The sequence below is a fragment of the Choloepus didactylus genome, chromosome 3 (assembly GCF_015220235.1).
Source record: "Choloepus didactylus isolate mChoDid1 chromosome 3, mChoDid1.pri, whole genome shotgun sequence".
In the NCBI taxonomy this organism is placed as follows: Eukaryota; Metazoa; Chordata; class Mammalia; order Pilosa; family Megalonychidae; genus Choloepus; species Choloepus didactylus.
The window spans coordinates 8,964,996-8,991,319 of NC_051309.1; the positions used below are offsets into that span (position 1 = coordinate 8,964,996).

The 26,324-nt window shown below is 61.2% G+C and overlaps 1 protein-coding gene across 1 annotated transcript; it reads right to left on the reverse strand.

Moving 5' to 3' along the window:
* Positions 1-321: 321 nt before the first annotated feature.
* On the reverse strand, positions 322-26,324 carry NSG1 (neuronal vesicle trafficking associated 1). Its single transcript, XM_037829387.1, has 5 exons — positions 26,087-26,324; positions 25,467-25,621; positions 21,794-21,910; positions 7,722-7,832; positions 322-864 (listed from the first exon to the last, which is right to left on the reverse strand). The coding sequence occupies exons 2-5, from the start codon at positions 25,593-25,595 to the stop codon at positions 664-666; spliced, it is 558 nt and encodes a 185-aa protein (XP_037685315.1). The 5' UTR covers positions 25,596-25,621; positions 26,087-26,324; the 3' UTR covers positions 322-663.

Genomic DNA, 26,324 nt, shown 5'->3' on the forward strand with positions numbered 1-26,324 from the left:
CGCTGGCAAGGCCCAAAGCCAGGGGACTGAGCGATGCTTTGCTGACAGAACGCCACCGGGTGTGCCTTGCTGCTGGCACCACCGCCCTTACAAGCCCACCCAGGGCAGGGGAGGCCGAATCTGCCACCTGCAGTGAGACCACCAGCCCCCCCTTCACTCATCACTCACTGGGGTGCCTCGTGCTCAGCACTGTTACCAGCTGACAGGAGGTGGAAAGAGAGGGTGGGTGAGTTGAGCCTGCTGTCAGTGAGACAAGAGATCACTCTAGATAGGGCTACGGAGTAAGGTTTGCAAACGGCAGGGTGGTTTAAAAAAAATCAGTTCCACGAAAGGTATTATTTATCTGAAGGCCAAACCTCTGGCTTATCCAGTGTAAATTTATTTTTTGACAGCATCCAATAAATCCCAGTAAGGTAGCTAAATTAAGATTTCTTAACATGAAAAGTGGCATCTGAGCTCTTTAAGCAATGCTGATATGCACTGGACTTTATGCCCACGAGTGGTCTGCAGCAAGTTTTATTTGCAAAGCAGCATCAGCAAATAGAAGCAATTGCACCATAAATGAGTAACCTCTAAATTATCGGTGATTATATTTAATGAGATGTCCCTCAAAGTCCCTTTGTTACCTTCAAGTGACACACTGTAAGGAACCTGCCCGTCCCGCTAAGCTGATTTCTCAGCGGCCTCAGTCTCCTGTTCGGACAGCTTCTCCTCCGACAGCACCGACATCCATGGCGACACCGAGCGCGTGAGGCTCTGCTTGGCCAGGTTGTAGTGGTTGATGACTGTGTAGAATTTCTCCCGGGCGGTGGAGTCTTGCTCTGCGTAGTAGCTCTCCAGGCCTTCTGGAATGCACTGGGTGTTCTGAAAGACAAGGAGCCGTTGAGACGCAGGCATGGTGCAGGCGGAACGCCCACGTCGGGCCTCCAGTAACGCCCAGGGGGTACTTACTGAGACCCTCCCTGGGCTCAGCGGAGGAAGCTGAGGAACGAACGAAAGCAGACGTTGAACCCACCCTGACTGCGCGTGGCCTAGCGGGGAGCCTGGCATCTAGCACGTGGGAACCGAGCTGACCTCGGCAGCAGGCGCCTGGAGGGAGTGGTGCTTGTGCTCCAGGGGCGGGTGATGGGACCGCAGGCCTCCTGCTCCACTGAGAGCGCACGCTAGCTGCCACTTGCTTTTAATGTAAAAAACAATGAAAGTTTTGACATGTCCACTGGAAACAGCATACTCAAGTAACAAGGCAAGGACTTGAGGAAGGGAAGTCAGAAAGGCTTCTTGAGCTGGGTTCCGAGGGATGAGTGGGCCTTTGGCCCCGTTAGGGGAAGGAAAGGCGTTTGGGGCAAAGGAAGCAGCTTGTGAGAGGGAGGCTTTGTGCTAGGGAGACGTGGCAGATACGAGAGACTAAAGCCTGTGGCAGGAGCAGAGTGGAGAGGAGCATGACAAAAATGCTGGAAGAGAGGGCACGGGCCAGGCCGTACAGACCCACACTGTCGGGTGCAGGAGTCGTGAGTCTGGCCGTTTGATCCAGAGGGCAGCAGGAAGGCCCCTGTTTGTGAGTGCCCGTGGCTCCTGGACCAGGAAGCTGGCCGCTGAGGCCGTGAAAGCCCACAGGCCATGGGGAGCCCGGGGCAAGTTTAGAGGGCTCAAGACTCCTAAGGTTTTATAAGAAATTCTGTTGGAGAGTTTTGGGGGGAAACCAGCCCATACTTGCCATCAGCTTGTCAGGGGTCTGGGGCCTCCTAAAAACTAAGCTCCTGCAGCCACCAGGCTGGCTCTGGGCGCCTCGGCCACCACCCGGGTGGTCGGTGGAGACTGCTGCACTAATACATGTGGGCAGCCGGGAGGCACCGGGCCAGACCCAGGAGGCACCGGGGGACTTGCTTCCAGAACCAAGGCTTTGCCTGAGCTCACATTTCTCCCAGTCTCTGAAAACTAAAGGCAGGCCAGTGAGGCCTTCCGTCCTTCTTGAGGTTTTCCTTAGATTCCAGGCCCAGCTCCCACCAGCCTGGCAGGGAACTGGGGTTCTGCCCCCCAAACCTGTATCATCCTTCTGAGGCTTTCTTCCCATGCACTCTCGTTGTGAGGCAAGGTCCTTTAACCCTGTTTTATAGTCGCCCAGAGAGATGAGCTGACTGCAAAGTCACACAGGCCCTGGTCAGTGGCCCCACCTCCCCACACCCTCATCCCTGGCGGCTGCTGCTGGACGACTTCCCACTCAGCCTGAAAGAATGAGGTGAGAGCAGGGCCTGACCACCAGCTCTCTCCACCCAGGGACACTGGGGTAGACCCGTCTTTCCCAGAACTGACCACTGGCCACTGGTGGTCTAATAAACTCAGCAGGGCTCAGCAGTGGGGGGCAGCTTGTCCTCGTCACCACCCCTCCCTGCAGGCCGGGCACTCCTCTTGCAGCACTGCCTGATGCTCACACCTGCAGCCAGAGCACCCAGGATCCTTGTTTATGGGCAGGTTTAGAAACGCCCAGGAGGAGTTGGGGCTGAGAGCCAAGCCCAGGGCCTTGCCCGGCCCACATGAGGTGCCCCTCTCCCCAGCCAAGGCCCCACTGCCAGGCCCAGGCGTCCTGAACTCAGCAGCCCCATCCCGGGCTGAGTCGCTGGTGTCCAGAGCCCGGCACACAGAGGCGAGCCCGGGTCGGGCACCGCAGCTGGGAGGGAGGGAGGGTGGCGTCCCAGGCCTGGGGAGGCTACCGCAGGAGCAGGTCTAGCCGTCCCGGGTATCTCTCATTCTGTCCCTGAAGTGGGGAGCTCCCTCTCTTCATCCCGACATCATCATGTGTGCACGTGGAGACCTGCTGGGTGTCCCTGAAGAGGGGCAGCCGGCTGACCAGGGGGGCTGCCATCAGGTCCAGAAGCAAGTTCTGTGCCAAGCACTCGGAGCACCAAGATGGACCCAGGACATCCAGCCCAGCCAACGGGGTGCCCACCACAGTTGGCCTGGGGGCTCACTCATCCTGCCCCGGGGCCTCACCCAGAAACGCCAAGCTCCGCCAGGTGCCACCTCTCCTTGTGGCCCCCTGTGCAGAGGGCGGGCGACACCTTGATGCCTGGTTGTGGACGGTCAGATGTGTCAGCGTCACCTGGCCCAGCGCCTGGCACATGGCAGGGCTGCTGGCCCCTCGTCACTGGGGTCTAGAAGATGCCACGTGGGTGAAAGATGGGACGTGGGTGGCAGGGGGAGTGGCATTTAGAGGGCACCTGGGGTCCAGCAGAGGTTTATAAACAAGAAGCTGATCCTGGTGGCAAAGCCGTACCCCCATCCCTGTGAACCAGGTCCATGGCTCAGGCGGGTGCTGGGTGGGTGCTCTCCCTGCCAGGCTGCTGCACCCACACCTCTCCTCGGAGATGACCGACCCTGTGGCCACCAATTAACAAGCCAGCAGCTCCCCTCGGCCCCGGTGCCACCCTGCCTGAGGAGAACCCGTTTTCACTGACCCAGAAATGCCTGCGAGCCCATGAGCACAAAGAGCTACTTTCAGGAAGGAAACGACAAGGAAAGGAGCGGGCCGTCGCCAGTACCTCCATGGGTGGCGGCAGGGGCGTGGCTGCAGAGGAAGCTCCGCCCTGGGGCCAGGCCGCTCTCATCTGGGGGGTCCCTTCTCGGGGCCTCTGTCCCCTCATCTACACAGCGGGGCTAAGGCGTCTCACCTGCCGGGTTGCCTGGCAGGCTGAAGTCAACGGACTTCACAGGTAAGGCTCGGGCCGGAGGTCAGGCTGTGCCCAAGGTCACACGTTGACAGGAGTGGGGCATCACTGACCCTTTATCCGCAGCTGGAGCCCAGGCACATCTGGGCCTCGGGAAGCACCGGGTGCTCCGCAGGAGCCAAAAGTCCGTTCTGACACCAGGGCAGGTGCTCCCTGGTCCTGCTGGGTAGGGGTGTGCAGGGTCTGTGGGAGCCGAGGTCCCCACTCAGCAGGCACAGCCGCACCCTCCTCTCCGGCCTCCACTGCCCACTGCCAGCCCCTTCGCTCTGTCCCCTCTACCCACCACTTGCCGTCCTTCAGTGGGGCGTGTGGGTGCCTTGGGGGGAGACCACGATTCATCCCCGTTCACCTCCCCCATCCCTCCTGACACCAGGGAGGAGGATGGACCCAGCACCTGGGGAGGCCCCTGGGGGGCACTGAGGGTGGGGAAGGCGGGAGGCTGCCCTGAGGAGGCCCCGCCTGGCCCGGCCCAGCTGCGGGATGGCGGGGGGCCTAGCTTGGGCAGTTACTGAACTCTCTGCGCCCATTTCCTCACCAGTGAAATCAAGGTGGTAATCGAGCCCACCTCAGGGCAGGGAGGGGACCCTGTGGGGTGACAGCCCCTGGCACACAGGGCACCCGGCGTGCCAGTCACAGGAGTTCAGTGGGGGACAAGACGTGGTCTACAGGCAACGCCTGCAAGGAGCTTCGCCAAACTAAAAATCTCATGTGATCGTGGGCAGCAAACGTTTAAAACCTTTTCTCCAACACTCATACAGTAACTTCACACTTTAAGAGAAAAGGCAGAAATACAGCATCCTCCCTGGCCCGGTGCCCTTTGGCCCCTTCCCTCCTCATGCTCCTCAGCTTGGGCACTGTGAGTGGCTGCAAGGATGGCACTGCCCAGCCAAGCCCTCCCCGTGTCCCCGGCAGGGGTGCGGCCCAGCCCGGGGGGTCCCCATTCCTTCCAGGCACCCCACGCCCTGCGGGGCACCAAGCCTGGGGCTCCCTGGGCCTGAGTCAGAAGCCGCAGTGCCAGGGCCTCCAGGGCTGGGGCCAGACCAGCTCCTTCCTCGGACGCCCCCAGACGGCTCCGCAGTCGCTCCAGGCGCCGGGTCAGCCTTTGCCTGACAGCAGTGCCAAAATCATCTGCACGGCCGCTGGCCCCCTGGCCCCGCAGTTCAGTCTCCCCTACTAGGACACCGGCTTCACAGGCTGGGACCCTTATCCGACCAGCTTCCCAGCACCCAGCGGGCGCCTAGTGGTTACTTAATACACATGTGCTAACACATGACTGAACCAAAGGGTGTCACCTGGGTGCAACAGAGACCCTCCCTGCACTCCGGTTTCCCGTTGGTGAAACTGAGCTATCACGGTATCTACCCCATCGAGCTTCTGGGAGGCCTGAGTGGGATTCTAGCGTCAAACCCCCATAACTGCCTGGCATCGGCGTGTGGACGCCGTGCACGTCGTGTAGACAGGAGGGCATGCGGGGGCTTGTGTGCCTCTCTCGCCTTGGCCAGGGGCAGACCCATCCCCCTGCCGGGCCCTCGCCACTGCGGACCCCAGAGACACCCCTCTTAAGAGGCTGGCAGCTCCAGAACAGCCCGGCAGGGAACTCTAGCCACATGCCAGCGTCACCGGGAGAGCTTTTCAACCCACAGACACCCAGACCCCACTCAGCGCAGCCGCTGGCCTGACACAGCCGGGCTGAGACCACGGCCTCTTCTCCCTGACTCCATCGGGCCAGGCTACCTGGCCGCACAGGGGCTGCAGCTTCAACCTGCCCCTCCTCCAAGTAGGGAACTTGCTCGGGGTCCAGGGAGAATTAACCAGGAAAGAAACCCAGGGTCGTGGGGTTGGGGGGTGCTGGCCTTGTGATACTTGTGAGCACCAGCTTAGGCTGGGGTCCAGCGTCCTCTGAGCCCCCTGGCTCCCTCTCGGGGCTTGGCTCCCACAACTGCTCTGCACCCTCTTGGTGACATCAGCCTGTTTGAGTCACCAGCTCTGGGCCATGCCCTCCCCTTTGGCCTGTCCTCTGCTGCCCAATTTCACAAGGTCTCCCATCTCCATCCCCAGCGCCCTGACCTGTCCAGACCTGACTCTTACCTGGTCCCTTACAGCTGCCCCCTTGGCCAGCTTGTATCTGCCTCCCCTCCCAGCCTCCAGCCCCCCCAGGCACCCGAGCCATGGCCCCTGGCACCTCCGTGTCCTCATGGCCCCCCAAATGCCAACTTAAGTGCCCACACCCTTGCCTGCTGCCCCGGAGCCTGCAAAGTCTGGCCCTAAGTGTCACTCGCCTCCCCCTGCTTCCAAGTTCCCACAGCCGCTGTCCTGCTGCTCACCTTCCCCCAGGGACGCTGTTTCCCCTCCCACCTGGGGTGGCCCTGTGGGCCTCAATGTCCTGCTTTGTGCTCCTGCTCAGCCCCCTCCTCAAGGCCCCCTGCCCCCTGGGTCGGTGCTGGTTAGAAGGACAGTCACGGAGGCTCGTGCTCTCAGCTCCAAACAGACCGTGGGCGCTTCCAGCCCCTGCTTAGTGCCCAGACAGGGACTTGTGGGTACAAACAGAGCGCAAGGTTGCGGACATTGCCCAGCCGCGCCAGGGCTCCCTCCCTCGCCCCTGCCCTGGCTCAAAGTCCGGCCCCCCACCCTGCACGGCCCATCTCCCTTACCCCGCTGGCCCGTCCTTTTTCCAGTGCTCGTAACCTCCTGTGCCCCCAAAGGATGCGTTGCCGGCCCAAGCTCCAGTTACCACAGAGTGTGACCTGATTTGGGAATAGGGTCACTGCAGGTGGAATGAGTTAAGTTAGGGTGAGAAACCGGAACAGGGTGGGCCCGTTATCCAATAGGCCTGGGGGCCGTCAGGGAAGGGGAGAGGGGACCCTGACCCAGGGCAATGGCCACGTGATGACGGAGGCAGAGACGGTGATGTGGCCGCAAGCCAAGGGCTGCCGAGGATGGCCGGCCACCCCCGGGAGCCAGAAGGGGCAAGGACCAGGCCCACGGACACCTTGCTCTCGCTCTCCCGGCCTCCCAGCTGAGACAAGAAACCTCTGGGCTCAAAGCCCCGTTTGGGGTCCTTTGTTTCAGCAGCGCTAGGATGCGACACACAGTACACAGTAAGTGAGGAGTCAGGAAGTTTCACCCGCCCGTGTGCCACCTGGAGGGAGGGCGCAAGTGCCGGCAGCCCGGAGCCCACGCAGTGTGCGAGGAGGACAGGGCCAGGGCTGGTCTCGCTCCCTCGCCCGATGCCCCGTGTCCTCAGCAGCAAAATCCCAAGCCCAGCGTGCCCAGCGCGCGCTCTCACGCCCAGCAGCCCCGTGTGCCTGGTGCCGGGAGCACTTTGGGGCTTCTCTTTACTGTCATTTCAGCAGCACGAAATCCTGGGATGGCTGCGTTTCCCTCTTCGTATGGGCTCTAGAAAGTTCCAGACCAAACCTAGGGCCCAGCTGTTGAGTGTGGAAACAGGAGCCCCAGAAGCCCTTCACGCCTGCCCCCGGTGCCATCTTCTCTTTCCTCCCTCATCTAGCTCGGTCGTCCCGTGTGTACACCGATGTGCCTGCCACCCGCAGGTCTCCCGGGATGGGGCGTCCTGTAAACGCGGCAGCAACTTCCACAGCACGCAGCGCCTGGCTGGAGCCCAGCACTGGGGTGCGGCAGGCAGACGGGGCGAGCAGTCTGGAGGCCCACTCGGGTGCCCTGCCCTGCCCCAAATCCCAGGCAGCCCTGGACGAGCCCCTTCCTCTCCCTGGGGCTCAGCTCCCCCGTGACGTGGGGCCAGGTGCCCTCCCACCCTGCTGTGTGGCCTGATGGCCCCTCCCCGAGGGGAGCAGAGGGAGGGAAACGTCACCTGGGCCTGCCGAGTCGACTCCCAGGAGGCGAGTCCAGGTTTGGACCCCTACAGGCCCCGACATGCCTGGGGCCCCCTGGCCCTGTCCCCCCTTCCCTGTCCCCGAGCGGGAGGACCCTCCCAGGGGCCGGGGCACCCCCGGGGCGCAGGGGCAGAGCACGCGGCCGTACCTTGAGGACGAACCCGTCTGGGCAGGTGCGGTCGTACTTGTACACCTTGTAGACGACCAGGAAGACGACGCAGGTGAGAAAGGCCAGGGCGAAGAGCACCAGCACGGAGACCTGCGGACAGAGGCGGGGCGTCAGGGCGGCCGGAGGGACTGACGGACACGCACCGGCACGTGCAGACGCCGTCTGAGGTACCAGGCAGGGGCAGGGAGGCGGGAGACTGGCCGGTCACGGGGCAGCTCTTTGTACCATCTTCGTTTGTCACCACATTCGTACCTCATCTTTATTTTAACTTATTCTTAAGGGTTCCGGGCCCTACTATGTAGAGAGCTGGGGGTGCAGTTAGGACAGAGCCTCGAGACACCCCAAGGGTGCCCAGACCGCTCGGACATGTGTTGAGCAAGGCTCCAGGCTGCCCTGTCGCCTGCCGGGACCCCGGGGTGCTGTGTGATCCCCAGGCCTCTGGGGCCCCAGGCTCACGGCGGGAGGCACCCACACAGCCCCCCAGCCTCGCCCCTGAGCTGGGAGCAGCTGAGCAGGGAGGAAAGAACCTCCCAAGTCCCACCACCTCGGCCTCAAAACAGTGTCCTGTGTGTTCAGCTGGTGTCCGTCCCCTCCCCAGAAGGACCCCCACGGGGCAGGGAGCGGATGGCCGTCCACACTGCTGCATCCCGGGTCAGCTCAGGTCTGCGGTGGAGGCGGGGTGCTGCGAGGCCAGCTGGCGCAGAGGTGGGAGACGGTGCCGGGGAGGGACTCATGCAAGTCACAAAATGACCGGGGCCCTGGGCCCTGAAGGAGCCCACCCGGCTGCCGGGGAGGCCTGGCAGGGGCGAGAGCGTGCCGAAAAGCTGAAAGGGTGTGCCAAGGCACCGCAGGGCAGCAAGGGGGTGAGAGCCTTCCTGTCTGCAGATCACGGCCCAGCACCCCAGCTGAACAGGGAGAGCTGTCAGATTCTCCGTACGGGTGGGAAGGAAGCAGGCTGGAGGGGCGGGGGCCTGACCCTTCCCCCAGTTCCACATGGAACAACGCAGCCACCAAATTTGGGGAGCTAGAGAGCGCTGCTGCTTCCAGAGGCTCCAGAAGAGACTTGGGTGGGCCCCTAGCTCATCCAGGTAGAGCCCCCCAAAGTACAAAGCACCTTGCCCCAGCCTCAGGAACCCCAGGCGTGGGTCCCCCTCCCACCTGGGGGGGGCCTGGGGAACCTGCAGCCTCTCAGAACGACACGAGAAGATAAGCCGAGAAGGTGCTTTACAAACTGCCCAGCACGTTCACCGGCAGGATGGGGCACCCCGTGAATTACCTGAGACCCCCATGCACCCAGCTAGAAGGGGCACGAGCCACGCCATGGACGAACCCTGAAAACATCATGTTAGTGAAATGAGGCAGACACAGAAGGGCAGATAGTGCACAACCCAGTTACGTGGAACACCTGCAATAACCAAAGTCATGGAAACGGAAGGTAGACTCGAGGCTACCGGGGGCCGGGGGTGATGGCCACAGAGTTCAGAGCCATGAAGACATTTTGGTAATGGACAGTGGCGATGGGAGCCCAATATCGTGAATGTACTTACTATCACCATTGCCCACATGAAAGTGGTTCCACTGGGAAATTCTGTGTTGTGTCTGTGTTGCCACAATAAAAATTAAAATTAAAAAATTAAATAAATTAGGGAGTAGCACCAAGCCCAGAGCCCGAGGCCTGTCCGCAGCTCGACAGCTCGGACTGCTCTGAGCCCCCATTTCCTCACCTGGGACCTGGGACGATGGTTCCAGCACTTTCCGGGGCACAGTGAGGCTGCGGAGATGGCAGCCCCCAGCCAATGCCCATCGGGAAGGAGAGCAGCCCCCGCTGCTGTCGCATGGCTCGTGGCTGCCTCAGTTTCCCGGGGCTCCGGCCCAGCTGGGGCGGCTCAGCGAGGAGCCCGCTCTGCCCGTGGCTGCCACACCCGGGCACTGCACCCCACGGGGTGCCCTCCTGGCCCCACTGCCCACGGTGCTGCTGAACTTGGGGTGATGCCACCAGGCCTCGGCCACACGCTCAGGGCAGAAGGAGCAGCGCCCCAACTCCTTCCTGCTGGGCTGAGGCTGGCACCCCTTCTCCCTGCAGGACCCCCCACCACCCGGCCACAGTGAAGGAGCCATGCTGGCCGGACCCTCCCTGACCTCTGACAGCCCCCCCGGTTCCCAGGCAGGCAGGACACCCCCGAGGAACCTCTGATGAGGCCCTTCTGCCTGCATCTAGGTCCTGCTGACCCCTGGCTGCCGCCTCTGTCCCCCACCCCTCCACACCGGGCCCCCCTCCTGGACCACACTCCCCTCCCCGGATCAGCCGGCCATGCTCAGGGCTGTCACCCCCTCCAGTGTGTTTGGACACATCCATTGCACGAGGAGCCGGTGCCTGACCTGGGACACAGGACAGGGTGACTGCTGCCCCCAGGGCCCCAGGCACCCCCAGGAAAGGCAGGGCCAAGCACGCAGGGCTCAGGCCGCGGAGGCCAGGCCCCAGGAGTGGTACCAGCACACAGGGCCTGCAGGAACAGGGCGTGCAGCCTGGGGGCCCAGGGGGGCCGAGTGTGCCGAGGAGACGCCAGCAGCGGCCCCGGGGGGCTGTGACGGCAGAGGGAGCAGCCCAGGCACCGTGCAGGGTCTGCAAAGCCACCATCACCCCAAACAACATCGGGGCCTGGCAGGGCCGGCCGGTGGCGGGGTGGTCCCCGGGTCCCGGTCTGTAAGTGGAGAGACAGCACCTGGCAAACACTGTGTGATGTCTGCTCCTGGCACCACTGTCCCACTCCAGACCCCCGCTCACCCCAGGTTGCAGGGCTGCAGGTGGCAGAGCCAGGCTCCAACCCGGTCGGTGTGGCCTCCACCCATCCCAGCCGGGCCCCCACCCACAGTCAATGCCGGGGTCACCTGACTGCGGGCGGGCACTGGGCGGCTTCTGGGGCTCCCTCCTCAGTCTAGACAGGCAAGTGTGTGACCGGGGCCGCTGGGGAGAGCCGCCGCCCAGCAGAGGGGCCTCCTTGGCTTTACATCAGGCCTTTGGAAACAGAAGCCGCCCGTGGCCCTCGGGTCACGCAGCCCCTCCAGGATGCGAGCTGGAGTCCCGGAGAGATGGGGTGGCCACAGGAGTGTGGTTTGCAGCACCCCATCTGCTTAGGTTTAAAAATAACCCCACTCCCTCTGTGGGGCGGCGGGGAAACCGCGTCCTCGGGGCCTCCTCCTGGAGCTGCGCCCGGGCTTCCATGCGGGGTTCCCGGGCCTGGCGGCCAAGGAGCTCACAGACGCGGGAAATGAGGAGACGGCCGCCCGGAACAGACAGGGAGAGGCTGTGGGCGGCCGAGCCTCAGGGGGGACCAACCCAGTCCCCCGGGTTCCTGGAGGGGCACCCAAGACACTCATTCCACACCGCGAGCCCCGTCCTCGCACTGTGTCTGCAGCATCCAAGCAGGAAAGAAGCCCAGAGCCTGAAGACACCAGCTGCAGAAACGCAGCCAAGACACACAGACCCTTCGAGTCCGGCCAACCAGACCCCTAAGTGCTCCCAGGAAGAGAAGCCGCAGCCGATCACCACAAGCCAGGGGCTTGGGGACAGGACAGGCTCTGCCTCGGCTGCAGGTTAGGATCGCGTGACCCCTGGGCTGAGTCCAGGCACCGGTTTTGTTTCCAACCCCCCCCCAAGGCTGAGAAGCATGGGGATAAACAGAGGACCCCAACCCAGATCCCCACGGTGGGTGGCAGCTCCTGGGACCCCCGCCATGCCCCCCATGCCGGGCAGGCCGTTTAAGGAAGCTCCGTGGGCTCTGTGGGGGCCGCTCCTGCCAGGCGGGATCTCTGCCGGCATTTCACAGCAGGAAACTGAGGCTCAGACTTGGCAGAGGACGGGGCCAAGGAGGCGCAGGACCTGAGCCCTGGCACCCGTGCGTGTGGCCCGACGCAGCAGGTGTGATCACGGATTTCAAGACAGGGAGATGCGCCGGGGTTATCTGCGTGGGACCCACGTGTGGTCACAAGTGTCCCAAGGGGCAGGGAGAGTCCACTACAGGGAGAAGGCCATGAGCAGACATGACAGGGAGAGATTTGAAGCCGCCCGGCGGCTGGCTTTGAAGGTGGAGGAAGGGGCCACAAGCCAAGGGGAGGAGGAACCTTCTAGAAGCTGCAAAGGCAAAGAAACATACCCTTCCCTAGAGCCTCCGGAGGAAGCATGGAGCTGCCCATACCTGATTCCGGCCCCGTGGAACTGAACGTGGGCTTCTGGCCTCCAGAACCGTAAGGGAGGTGCTGTGGGTGGTTTGAGTCTGTGGTCCTTTCTGACAGCAGCTCTAGGAAACCAGTACACCCCTGTCAAGTCCGTGCCCCCCAGACGGAGACCCCCGAAGGCAGGGCACAGAGCAGGGGCCTCCTGAACGTGAGTGAGTGAGTGAGTGAACCAGTCATCAGAAAGCCTATCCCCCGCCGAGCCTGGCAACCCTGGGGTGCCTGGGACCCACCCAGAGCCCACCCATCAGACTGAACACACACTTAGTTTGCGGGGAGGGGCCGTTTGGGTTTTTATTAAGTAAATGGTCACAGATGGGAACGAGGCGGGACCCAGGACCGCTGGTGGCATCGAGAGCCCGTGGGGAGGGCTCGGGGAGGAGGACGGCCCCTCCTCGGACACTGGGCCTTTCCTTCTGGCACGGCGGGCACAGCACCGGGGCCCCCAATAACTTGTCGGGACCTCAGAAGGAAAGAATCATCATCATGAACACATTGTAACCACTCCAGCCTGGGTTTTGTTCATCTAGACACCAATGCCACCATCAGATACAATTCTGAGTGGTTTTTGTTGTTGTTTATGGAGGAAGGGCCTGCAGAGGCAAAGCTGCCTGGGGTTGACCAACACCATGACGGACATCACTCTCCATCCCAGGGAATGCCCAGGAGGCCGTGGACACCGTGGGTGATTTGACAGGGCTGCTCAGGAGCACCCTGGGGGTGGGGACCTACGGTGACCCCATCTCAGGGGGTGCCCAGCGCTCTGCAGGTCTTGTGACCCCACCCGAGACCCGGGAGGGCAGGGGCAGAAACCCAGAGGGAAGCCCAGGAAGGCTTCCAGGAGGAGGTGTCCAGGCATGGAAGGTGGAGGAAGAGCCCAGGGACATTCAGTGAAGGGTGTTCATTCTAAGAGGCGGAGATAGTTTGTCTGGAAGCCCTGGGGTGTCGGAGAACCTGGAGTGTCGGTCCATAGGCTGGAGCACGGCCACAAGGGGACCCAGGCCGCCCACCCAGGCCAGAACCCTGACAGGGGGCAGCCACCCTTTGGGGACAAGCCAGCATAGCTCACGGGGTGGGAGTTGTCACCAGGCACCCACCACTGAAGGGCAGACGTCTGCCACCAACTCACACCTCGATATGTGTGTGTGCTGATGTGTTGGCGCAGCTTCTCAGTTAGCCTCACGTTTATGGTGCTCTGGCGCACTGTATTTCGGTGACCACCCTGCAGCAGGAGGCAGGGATGGCACCAGGTGCCCGGCGGGCCTGGGCCTCTTTGGCAGCAGATGACTGACACCTTTCAGCCCTTCTCAGATTGATGTTTTAAATGTGCACAACACGATGCACAGGATGGCAGAGAGCACCGAGCACACTGAAATACTGTTTTCAAAATACTGCAAAAAAAAGATCAATTGTAATGTAACATATACGTGTACTTCTTTATAACCCATTAAATAAGATCTTATAAATCAGGTGATTTTGAAGGGACAGTGGAGTAAACAATACCCCGAGGTCTCAGCACGAGCTCAAGTGTGACAGGAAAACACCTTTGCTCTGTGTTGGTGACTAAGTGAAGGTACTGCCAACACTGCTGCAGTTTGTTCTCTACAGTAAAAAGTGTGCCGCATAGTAAAAAAAAGAAAGAACAAAAGAAAAGTGTGCCCTGGCTTACATGAAATAATTAGAACAGGCATATTCAGAGACCGAAAGTCTAACCTATGGTTACAGGTTAGCAGGGCTGGGTAATGGGTCCAGAGTTTCTGTTTGGGGTGATGGAAAGTGTTGACAGTGGAGGTGGTGAAGGCAGCACAACATTGTGAACATAATTTACACCACTGAATCGTCCGGAGAGTGAGCAGCTCGGCACTCATTATCTCCCTCAGTTTTGGAAAAGGAGTATGAGTTCAGAGTGGCTCCAGGACCTACCTAAGGGCTTGCAGCTGGGGGGCAACCAAGACGGGGCCCTCACCTCACTGCTGGCCCGAGGGCTGGGGCCCTTCACCTGCTCACGCCAGGAGCCTCCAGCTGCTCACACTCCTGCTCACACCCAGCCCCCTGCCTGCTCACACCTGGGCCCTCCCAGGCCTCTTCGCTGGCTCATGCCCAGCATGGCACAGCACAGCATGGCACGGCATGGCACAGCAGCCTGCATTCAGCACCCGGAAGGCCTTCAAGGCATCAGAACGCCCTCCCCTCCCCAGGAAGCCGCCACTCGTCACAGAAGCCTATACCCAGACACGCCAAACAGGGTGTGTGGCTGACAGCAGCTGTGACATTTGTCCGAGTGGGCTCTGAGCACACATGTCCACCCCTCAGTCCGCCTCAAGCTTGGGCAGCAACAGAGGCAATGGCCCTGCACCCGCGGCCGGAGTCCTAGCTCAGGGCCCTGGATCCCAGAGTGTCTCTGCCCAGCCTTTCCCTTGAGCTGCTCACCTCAGACCGCGGGCAGGGCGCCCAGAAGTGAGGGGTCAAATCCCCCAGGGCAACGCTCAGCCAGTGGGGGCAGGACTAGAAGGAGAAAAGTGGCACCTCCTGTGCTTGGGAGCCACAGCTCCGAGCCCACATGGTCATCAGAGATCCCCATGGGACTGGGCCACAGTCACCAGCTCAGGAACCCACTCCTCAGTGGCTTTTCCAACCCCCAGCTCCCACGTTCCTGCTTCCGGGGAAAGCACTGACAATATGACATCTGACCGGAGGCCTGGGATCCTGGGAAACAGCACATGTTTAGAACCACTGCCACCACCACGCTTTGTGTTCTGGAAAAGAGCTTTCTGCAAAATTGCCCTTTCCTGGGGGATTTAAGAGACACGCTGGGAGATGCCCCCCCCAACTTTACCGAGAACCAGGCCGGACACAGCCCCCTCCACATTCTCATTCTTTACCCAATGATTAGCTGATCTGCTTGACCCGAGGATCAATCAGAACAAGAAGCTGGTGAACCAAATCTTGTTAAGCTCCTCTCCTTCCTCCAGGCCCCTGAACTTAGGGGCACCTGCCCGAGAACAGGCCGCTCCCGCATAAAATATTCTCAGATCTACAGTCTGATCACGCCAACCTTTCCCCCCACTTCCCCACACCTGGTTCTCTCCTCTCTGTAAAAGCAAACCCCTGTTGCCTGGCTCTCGAGACTCCGGCAGACCTTGCGGCCAGAGCGTCCCCCCTGTTGCAATGGCCCCCTCCCCACTATCACACTGGCCCCTTCCCCATTTGCAATCAGCTTTTTGAATTAAGTCTCCCCTCACCAAGTCCGGATTTCTGTTTTGTTTGACCCACCTGCACCCTGACGCTCGTCTCCAGGTCGGCTTCCAGGGGAGCACAAATCAATGGGCCCTCAACCACTTCTGATAACACACAGACACCAGGGAAGGGACATTTGCGGAGGCGAAGGCTGCCTGGGATGGAGCTGTGGAATTGAAGGGGCCCTGCCTGCCCGAGTGCCCACAGCTCACAGCGTGGGGTAAGGTGGGAAGGGGGAGTGTGGGGAGAGCAGGCTGGAGGGGCGGGTGGGGGGCCCGTGGCCGGACTCAGGAGCTGGGGTTCCAAGCTTGAGGCAAAGAGGGCTGTGAAGGTCAAAGCAGGGGAGAGTCAAGACCAGATGTGCAAAATGGACCAGGAAGAGGGGCAGGGGGAAGGCCTGGGTGGGGAACCCCGAGGCAGAGCAGCCTGCTGGAAAGAACATCCAGGATGGGACAGCCAACTGGAAATGGAGCAAGGGGAAGTTTATTGAATTTATAGGGAGAACCATGCACCCTAGATGCCCCAAAAGTCCCAGTGGATGCTTATTGCCCCACATTCGGCTGCTCATTGCCCATGTCACTCACCAGGTGTCCCCGTTTCGGGCACAAATTATATGGAAACTCAGCTTTTAAGGAGCTGGCCCCAGGAGGCGGGGAGCAGTGGTAACCCCATTTCACAGCCGAGGAACTGGAGGGCCATGGGAATCTGTCCCATTTGCTGTGCTCCCTCTGGGGCCTCCTCTCCCACTGGGGCCTCCCGGGGTCACTGCCCTCTTGGGGGAAACTGAGGCATCTGCAGTGGGAGGGTCCCTGGCTGACCCCACCAAGCCCCGCCCGGCCTCAGGTGTGGAGGAAAGAGCCAGCAGGCTTTGGGGTGTCTGAGAGAAGCGGCCCGAAGTTGCCCTCCAACCACCCCTCGTCAGCCAGGCGACCTTGGGTCTGTTCCGTACGTCTCTGGCCTCAGTTTCTCCACCCACCAAATCAGGACAGCGAGGGCGGCCTTCAGAGACCGTTACTCAGACTGAAAGTAATTAGACCCTGGACGCTCGGGGCTTGGCCCAAGCAGGTGCCAGGCAGCTGGCAGGTCCATTATCCTCTCGCTGCTCCCTCCGTCCTCCCACCCGACGGGGGAGGGGAACAGGAAATGTGCTTTTCTGCTGAGTAACGCAGTAAAAAAAACACAACCACCTTGCAAACAGAGGATGAATCCTGCCATCTTTGCACGTTGCAGCACTAAATACTTCAGGTAACCCTCCTCCCCCCAAAAGAGAACGCACGCTCACGCACCCCTCCAGATGACTCAACCCGCTTACGAACCGACTCTGGCTGAAACCCCCTCCTTGGGCTGACCGGGAACCCGCAGCCCCGGGCACCGCGCCCTGCCAGACCCCGCACCCGGCCGGAGGGGCTCCCAGCTGAAGGTGACCGCGGCCGTCCACGGCGGGCTGGCGTCCGGATCGTCCCCTCGGCCGAATGCCAGGGAGACAGTGTCGCCGTTTATAAATATTTAACAAATAAATGCGCCTTGAGACACACCAGGAATCACGGGAGAGGGTGGAGAAGATACAGGCAGGCGCCCGGGAAGCTCAAGGTCAGCCATTAAGGACGGGAGTAAAAGATAAAGCCACCGCGGACTCGTCTGTGGCAGGACTCGGAGAGACGCTCCCCGTAGCAACGACCGCTGAGCATGGGACCCAAGTCCAGACAAACCTAAGACATTCTCCCGGCCCCCGGTGCAGGACGTGGAAGACACCCACGGGCAAGACCGACCTGGGAAGGCAAGATGGGTCCAGGGGATGGATGTGGTCCCATCACCCAAGCACCAAACTCACGGGCAGAGGGAAAGGGGGTGCATGTGGAGCTCTTGGAAGGGCAGCAGTTCATCACCAGGGCCACAAATTGCACCCTTCAGTCTGCATAATTGGGAGCTGGAAGGTGCAGCCCCAGCTGCACCCAGACGAGCCTCCCTGCATTCAAAAGCAGGAAAGCAAAATTTAAAAAAACATTTAGGGTTATTTGAGAAACCCCTCCACCCTTGTTTATTCTCTGCATAAATAAATACACTTCCAGTTAATTACACGACTGCCTTCCTCACTACATGACCCTCTTCGTTAGCCGAGCCTTCGGGCCGCGCCGGGTGATTCATCCTGCAATTCCTGGGTGACGTCGCCTTGCAGAACCCTGTCCCCAGTCAACGGTTGCCTAGCAACCAGCCTAGCAACTCCATAGCCAAGAGAGTAATCCCCGAGTGACAATCATAAAGTAACATCAAAAAGGACACTGTGTTTCAAGGGGGCCGTCCAAAGGGATGTAAAGATGAGTTGCAAAGCTCCCAGCTTCTCGCTCCTCAGCTGCCCCAGCTAGAGACAAAAAGGGGGACACGTTATCTGCTTGTTGGGTCCCCATCAGAAAGGCCAGTCACGGGCCTCACAGGTGGAGACACACAGGATGGAGGAGATGGCCGGGCTGGGGCGGACCTGCTCATCCCAGGGTGAGGCCGAGACTCTGGCTGCAGGGAGGAGGGGTGACCCCATGACAGATCCCGGGCCCCCCGGGGCCTTCGGTCACTCTTGCTTCTCAAGCACAGCCCTTCCTGACACAGTTCCTTCAGCCAGCCAATGGCTCCCACGACAGAAGCATGCCTCACTGTGCACGCATTCCGAGTACCAGCAACACAGCTGGGCAGCAAAAGGCGAGGAACATTCCAGAAGGGTGCGCACTCACCCCGCCCACTGTGGCGGAAAGCCCTCTTTGCTTTTCCAGGGGCACCAGTGTCCCTGACCCTTCCCTGCAAAAGTGCTGGAACCCACCCCGCCCCCATATAAAGGTTTGCAAAGATGGTGCATGTTAGAATCACCTGGAAGGCCGTCAATAAGCTGGAGGGAGGACTGGGTGGCCCCAGGGTCTCCACCTTAAAGCAAAGCTTCAGGTGACTCCCAGGCACACGGCCCCAGCCACTCGGCTCATGGGGAAATGGTTTTGCTTTGAGGTTGCCTCCCACAGTGGGCGGGCAGGGCCCAGGTAGGTCTCCTTCCCATTCCAGAAGGGCCCTGAGGCAGAGAAGCGTCGCTCAGCTGTGCAAGTCTAGGCTAGGGACACCCCGGTCAGCCTGGCCGGCCTGAGTGTGTGGACACCAACAGACTCTGGGGCCAGGCGCCCAGGCTCGAACCCTGGCTCTGACGCTCTCTGGCTGTGCGGCCCCAGGCCGGCCCCCTGCCCAGCTCAGTGACAACCTACACGTAACACCTGCAAGGGGCTTACACTCCCAGTGGCCCAGAGGGAGGCTCGAGTGGTGGGCTGCCGCTGAATGCAGCCCCCATGGGCAGACACTGGAAAACTCCCCAGAGCACCGTTCACTGGAGGCCTAACCCAGTACATCAGCCGTACGGGTGCTTATTAGGCTGTGTTGGGGGTGGAATCGAGCCCCCAACAAAGGAAATGTTCAAGTCCTGGCGCCCAGGCCTGCGGTGTGAACCCACTTTAAACAGGACCTCTGGAGATGTTATTATCAGTTAAGGTGTGGACTCATTTGTGAACAGGACCCTCAAAGATCCTGTTTACATGAGGCCAAATGGAATCAGGGTGGGCCTTAGTCCAGAAGGCTGAGTCCTTACAAGCAGGGAAAATCTGGACACAGTCAGGAGATGCCCCAAGTCAGTGGACACCATATGAGCAGCCCCAAGCGGGGAGAGAGCTGGCCTGTGAAGAAGGACGGCTGGGGCGCTCCGGACACCAGGAGAAAGCCACCCTGCCAGCACCTTGATGTTGGACCACAAGCCTTCAAAACCGTGAGACAATCAATTGCCGTCGTCTAAGCAAATAGGACTATGGTGTTTGTTGTAGCAGCCCGGGCAAACTGAGACAGGCTGTCCCTGAGCCACAGGATGTGGCAGAGGAGCCGGCAGTGAGGATCCTTTCCTTGGAAGGCAGAAGGGCTGGAGGAAGGGTAGATGGGAAGGAAGCAACAGCCAGGACCCATCCCATGCCCTGGGCCTCGCCAGGACACCCTGTCCTGGGCCCCACAGCAGAGAAGGGCGCCTGGGGGACAAGGAGGCCTGGAGCCCAGGACAGAAGAGAGGGACGAGAGGGATAAGATGCTCACATGGAGAAGGGCTCGGTGCATGAACTGCCACCTATCAGAAGGCTGCTGGGTGGGGAGGAGGGTGAGGTGTGTTCTGGATGCTCAAGGGAGACGATGGAGGGCCGTGGGGTTGCAGTTCTAGGGGAAGCTTTCGAATCAGAGAAGGACAAGTTTCCTTAGAAGCTGAACAACCTAGCAGAGCCATGGGCAGCGGGGCCGAGAGCTCCCCCACACACGTTCTCTAGGAACCCAAGGCTGCCTGGGTTCACGCTCTCTGCCTCAGTTTCCCCTCAGGTGTAAAATGAAGCTTGAAACAGACTCTAGCTCCTGGGAGGTACTCGTGAACTGCTACATGCCACTATCGTCTCCATTCCCAAGGGCAACAGAAACACAAGGAGACAGAAGGTTCTGGAAGGCTTCATGGCAGAGCTGCTAGTGGAGCTGCACTGGAAGGGGATGGAATGGGAGTGGGGCGAAGGTGATCTGGACATGGGCTGCCAGAGGGGTTGGAATAGGGGACCCATGAGGAGGCGTGAAGGGCAGACGGTGGGGCAGAAATCACTGGCTTTGGAGCCACAGAGCCACGGGGATCCCCCCAACTCTCCAGTGACAACTGGTTCTGAATAGTCTCCCTGTAAAAGGAGCTAATGACACCTCCTTCACAGGGGCTGTGAACCCTAAATAAGCCACAAGTGCCAGGCCTGCAGCATCTGTTCTCCCAGGTGACGCCCAGCAGGTCTTAAGAAGATCAGGGAAAGGGGCTCATTGAATCTGCGCACCTGCACCGGATACGTCACCCTCCAAGACGTCCACGGAAGACGGAACGAGATGTGAGCAGGGCTCTGCGGCCACTGGGACCCGCACGGACGAGCCCTGGGTCTTCTGAGCCCACAGCCTCAGGCGACGGGAGCCAGATAACCCCACGAGGCCCAGCCAGGGCTGCAGGGTGCCCTGGTGACAAATGTGCGTCACCCGGGCCTCTCCCTGGGATCTGGGGACCTGCGGCAGGGGAGCATGCGAAGAGCACAGGGGGAGGACGCCAGCGTTGGGGGACAGAGTCCGGCAGTCGCAGGACGAGCTGCTCAAGCGGCAGACCGCACCCCGCTCTGTGGGGAGCTAAGATGTCGGGGCTGGAAGAGGCAAATTCAAACCAGGAATGGGAGACCCAGCGCCAGGCCATCAGAAGAGCAGACGCCATGACCTTGAAATCAAGGTCACTCCTGCTTCATCCTGGGGGCGGCAGCCGATCCCAGGGCGCGGACGGGGCAGGGCGTGTGAGTGGCCACGGGCGAGGCGCTAGCTTCCCAGGCAGGGCAGGGGAGAGGGGTCAGCCTCCTCGGGCTGTGAACCCCACAACACGCAGGGATGGTGGAGGCAGGAGCCGCCCGAGAGCATCTCAGCATCTGAAGTATCCTTACACCATCAGCAGAAACCGTGCACAGACCTCTCTGCACCTCAATTTCCCTGTCTGTAAAATGGGTTACACGGCTAGTACCAACCTCTGAGAGGGCTGCTGTGTGGCTGGATGAGCTAACACATGGCGTAGGGACCTCCACCAACCCAGGCACGGAAGATGGCCACACTCGTGGGCCTCGCTGGAGCAAGCCGGCCCCTGCACGCTTTCTCCTGGCCAGAGAGGATATGTGGTGTGATGGGGAGAAGGAGGCACTCCGAGTCCCCAGGGACTCCACACAGCCACCGCTCTAGACTTGGATATCCTCCGCTGCCCAGGGACAGTCCCCACACCTGCTTTCTCTGGTCAGCAAGGTTTTGCGGACACCAGCAGGATGATGCGTGCAGAGGCGCTTTGGAGACGGCAGGGCGTGCCCCACAGCACATCCAGTGGGGAGCCAGCCCAGGCCACTCCTCAAGGCCCGGGGGACCCACTGATGCTGCCAAGTGATCCCCACTTTGGACTGGGGTTTCACAATTTATTTCCAAAAGATCAGGGTCCTAACTCGTTCCTTGACTAGCGCAGCTGTATTCGCCCCCCCAAGCCCACCCAAATTCTTCAGAAAGCCTCCTCCCACCCAGACCCAGCTGGGACCGGCCTGCTCAGCAGTGGTTCCTCCCTGGGGAACCATCCAGAACCAGGCTTCCCTGCCCCGTGCCCTTCCGGCAGTGCCAGCCGCCGGAGGCCTGGCTGTGCCACACAGCGCTGGGCTCGCATTGTGCCTTGATTTCCCCATCTGTAATAGGGGTTATAGTGACAGCACCGGCCTCTGGGGGTGGTGGCTGCTGGCGGGGTTAGACGTGCTCATGTGTGCCTTAAACACTTCAATATTCTGTAAGTGACATTTCAGATGCTGATAACCGCTGTCTAAAATAAAGTTCATGGGTGGGTTTTTGGAAGATGAGGAAAGGAAGGAGAAATTAAAAAGACAAGGTTCATCCTACAGGGTGTACCCGGGAGCGGTGGGTTTTACGCAGCTGGGATCCACCTGTATAGACGGGGTCCCGGGTCACCTCTGCAGCTCACAGGCAGCTCCTGGGCCACTTACCTTAACCCTCTCAGTGACGCCCTCGGTGATGCTGACGGTGAACTCGGCTATTTTGGGGGGACGTGCTTTGCCTCTCTTGCGGTCGGGTTCATATTCGGTCTTGGTTTTCACAACCACCTTATCCAGGAAGCAGAGAAGGACACGTCAATGGTACAACCAGAGATGTCAAGTCACGATGGCTCAAAGCGGGTGGGTCTGGGGACGCCGGGGTCCAACATCATCAACCCGCTAGGAAGCGATTTACAAAAAGGGTGAAAACAGCCGCCACTTACTGGAAACCTCCTGGGTGCCGGGACTTAACAGAGAAACTACCCACTGGTGATCCTTATAACAGCCCCAGGGGGATGCGGGATATTATAACTGAGGGGTGGGGAAGTTAGGCTCCTTGGCCAAGGTCTCGCGGCAGGGTGGGCACGCGGGCTGACTCCTAACCCAGTGCTCCTTCCCCAAGCAGAGCTGCAACAGCGGCCCAGGGCCTGGTAGCATGATCTGTACGTGCCACTGGTCTTCACATGTCACCACGGGTGAACCGAGAGAGCACTTGAGTGCAGGGTCCATGTCCCCCGAGGATTAAGCCACAGGAGCAGGTGGCCAGGCCTTAAAGGGACAGACCTGGAGTCCATTTCCCGGTCTCCACGCCCCCAGCCTTGTCTCTCCCAAGCTGCCTCCTCTCTCGCCTGCCCCTGGGCCAGCTCCGAAGGGCCTCCCCGATCGTATTCCCCTTCCATGCTCTACTGCCAACCTGCCCTCGCCTCTTCCCTGTGTGAATCCTTTCCCTGCACCCATCCCCACCGGCTTTGGATGAGCCCCCAACGTGCCCCTGCATGCCCCCCGAGGAAGGAAGCCATGCACTGGCCTCGCACCTCCTCCCTCGGACCCCCACAGCCCTTTCCTCCCCGTCTCCGCCCTCAGCACACCCTACTGCCAGAGACTGGGGAGGCCCCCAAGGGCCGCGTCAAGGGGTGCCGCGCCACTCCTCCCCCAGCCTCCGCCCCCGGGACGGGGCTCAGAGCAGGGGCCAGACAGTGTCTGCTGGACAGGACAGAACCAGCTGGGCCCCCTGCTCTGCCTCCCCTTGAGTGAAACTGCCCCTGAACAGGGTGTCCCCAGACACCTGCTCTCCATGACGGTGGGACCCGGAGAAAACGGAGACCCTGCCGGGTGTCACCAAACACTAATCCCCGAAGCTAAGGCCTTGCAGCACTGGCTGGCTTCCCTTCCCCCACAATCCCTTTCCCGCGGCAATCCTGCCGGGGGGCGGGTGGGAGCGCCTGGAGGGGGCCCGCCTGGTGCCCACCTGGGAGCTCCCAGCTCCCGAGGAGCAGAGTGGATGCCTCAGAGCAGGTGCTCGGACATCACGCTGCTGCCCCAAATCCCAGCTGCTCCTGCCTGGCTGCGTGACCTTGAGCTTGCACTTGGACACTCAGAGCCTCAGGATCCTGGCCCGGGCACTGAAATAACAAGCACTGTCTCGTCGGGTTACCGTGAGGACGAGGGGACCCTGGACTGGGTGGGTATCCTGTCGGCCCGGGATTCAATCTGCATCTGCCACTAACGGGGCCGGGTGACCTTGGACAAGTCCCTAAAACCTGGTGCCTCCATCTCCACAGCTGGGAAATGGGGATAATCGTGATAATTACCTCGTGGTGTTGTCAGAGCTTTACAGGGATTCAAGCCTGTAAAGCAGGTAGAACCGTGCATGGTGCATAAAGAGCATCCAACAAATGTCAAGTAAGGGGATGGCTAAATGGCTGCTAGCCCCGTGCCCACCGTCCCTATCGTACCTTGGCACACAGTGCACACCCTTGGGACGTGCTCCCTTTACAGCCCCAACCGCGCAAGGGGCCCTCAGGGCCCTGCAACCTGGGGCAGTGTCTCCCTGAACCCTGTCTGTGAGTGACATGTTGCTGTTTGGGTCAAGGGAGGTCCTGGGGGGCGATGTCTGGCTCACAGCTGGGAAGGGTGAGGGACACAGCTGGAATCTCCACACCTGGGATTGTACCCATCAGCCCAGGGACCTTGGGATGTCCCACAAATTCTTTGGGATTCAATTTCCTCATCTGTCACCTCGGAAATCTTCTAGCCCAACCATCAGCACCTACTGGAAGTCCCTCCTCTGGAGCGTCCCTGCCAGTTGCCACCCTTTGTTTGAACGTTTCCAGGGACGGGAGGCTCATTACCAGGATTTTATACCTTCCCGAAGTCCCCCTCCCTGGGAGAGGCCAACTATGTGCCCGGCAGTTTGGGAATGGACCAGATCGAGCGAGAAAAAAAGAGGCTCAGGCCGAGTAGAGGCTGGAGGTGCTGCTTTGGGGCTCAGCTTTCTTGACCCACACCCCACCGCTCCTCAGCTGAAAACCAGGCAGCTAGGGCAGCTGGGGTGGGGGCAAGGCAGGAGGGGGCACTGGGGGCAACAGGGCCAGACTGTGCCAACTGGGCAAGTCTGACACCTCGGCAGGGAACAGTGAAGCCGTAGCAGGGCCTCAGGTGTCCCTGCTCTGCAAGACCCAGCCTGGACTGTCAGCTCCCCAGAAGGGCCCCACCAGAGCCCAGGGGCACAGGTGTGCCCAGCTCATCCCCCTCTCCCAAACTGAAACACCTGGCTGCCAACTGCTCCCAACCCCCGGACCCCCTAACCCAAACAGCCCCTGTCCCCTCACCCCTATCTCAAAACACCGCCCAAAGAAAGGAGAGTCAAACCCACTTCGGGGAGCGGCATAGCCTCCGGAAGGGTCCGTCATGGGCAGGACCCTTGGCTGGGCCGTTCCCCACGTCCCCACGCCCTGCCCCTGTCAGCCATCACCAGGACCTCTTCACAGGGACCCAATGGGACAATCACTGCGAAAGCTCTTGGGGGAACAGAGCGAGTTTATCTGTGGTTGGGGATGGTTTTTAAGGAGCAGTGAGGTAGGCAGATGGATGCAGAGTTAATTATTGCAGAATCTGAGTTCCACAATACAGCTTCTAGGTTGTTAAACCATGTGTGTGCCTTTTCACGGGCTAACTCCATAAATTATTATCCTTCATAGAATGGTTGTTGACGGTTGGACTAATCCTGAGGCGAGGACAGGCACCTGTTTAGATACTTCACAAAAGAAACAAAGAAAGGAAGAGACTCTTTTGAAGAGTACACACCCTCCGATGCCAGTCTGGCCCGGGTGGGCTCAAAAGGGAATGGAGGGGGATAAGGCCCCCCAGGAGGGCCCATCTGCCCGAGGAGAGGGGCCGCCCCACCTGAACGGGGCAAATCGCCCAGAAGCTGCACCACCCGGGGGGCACAGGCTGGCGGCCAGAGCCCCGCCCCTCGGGTCTCCCCCCAGGCCCCTGCGGCCCCCGGTCCTGGGAACGGGACGGGGAGGAGCAGGGCGGGAGCTGTGGGGCCTGGGGCGCTCTCAGACAAGACTCCCACGAAAACCAAGAAGCACCTTCCCAGGACCGCGTTCCTTTGTCGGGACGAGGCCGTCATTGGAGGGAGGCGGCCCGAGCATCACCCGATCCAGAATCCCACGCGGCTACATTGTCCTCGCCGGGGCTTCCCTCTCCCCGCACCAGCCGGCCCGGCGCACCCCGGCGCGCGACCCCCGCGCGCGCGGTGCGTTTCTTTTGTTGCGGTCGCCGCCGGAGATCCCGGGGTGCGCCCCCGGCGGCGCGGGGATGCCGCGGGGCCCCTTACCTTATCTGGGGGCGGGAACTGCAGCTGATTGACATCCAGCGGCGTCATCAGGGGGATGGTGTCGAAGCCATCCTCCAGCAGCGGCTGCTTGGCGCCCTTCTCCGCGAAATTGTTCCCCAACTTCACCATCGTTCCGGGAGACCCGAGGCTGCCGCCTGCGGAGCGCAGGGCCGGGCGGGAATCACCGCGAGCGAGACCCCGGTCATGGCGGGGAAGGCGGGCTCCCCACACCCTCCGGTGCCCCGGGTAGGGGGCATTCCCCTCAACCCACCCCCCTACCCCGGGGCGTCCACGAGCTCGCCGGGGAGTGTGGGGAGGACGCGGCGGTCACGACCCAATGGGGAAGGGGTTGCTGTGTATTTATAGACTCTCAGTGAGCGGGACAAAAGCGCTGGGCGCAGGGGTGCGCCGCGGCTGGGGGAGGGGATGCGCCCTGGCGCAGCCCGCGTAGACGCGTCCCTGGTCCCCGGGCCGCTGCACGGGTGCGCCCCGCCGGTCTACCCGTCTCCCACGCGGCCCCCAACTCGGGGAGATGAGCGCACCCATATCGAGCCCCCTCCCCGCTGCCCGGCAGGTGGGGTCCAGCCTCGGTGCCCCCGGGCACCCCCGCGGGCACTCACCCCACGCCCGGCTCCGGCAGGTCTCGGCTCCGACGCGCTCCGAGCTCCGCGTCGCCCGCTCCTGCTGGCAGCAATGGCGGAGGCGGCGCCGCGCGCGGGGCCGGGGCGGGGGAGCCGAGCGATTGGGCTCCGCGGCGGGCTCCCCTCCTCCCCCTCTCGCCGCCTCCCTTCCTGCCGTTCCCGGGGGTTAATTGTGCGCGGGTGAGTGTGTGCGTGTGTGGCGGCGGCAGTGCCTCCG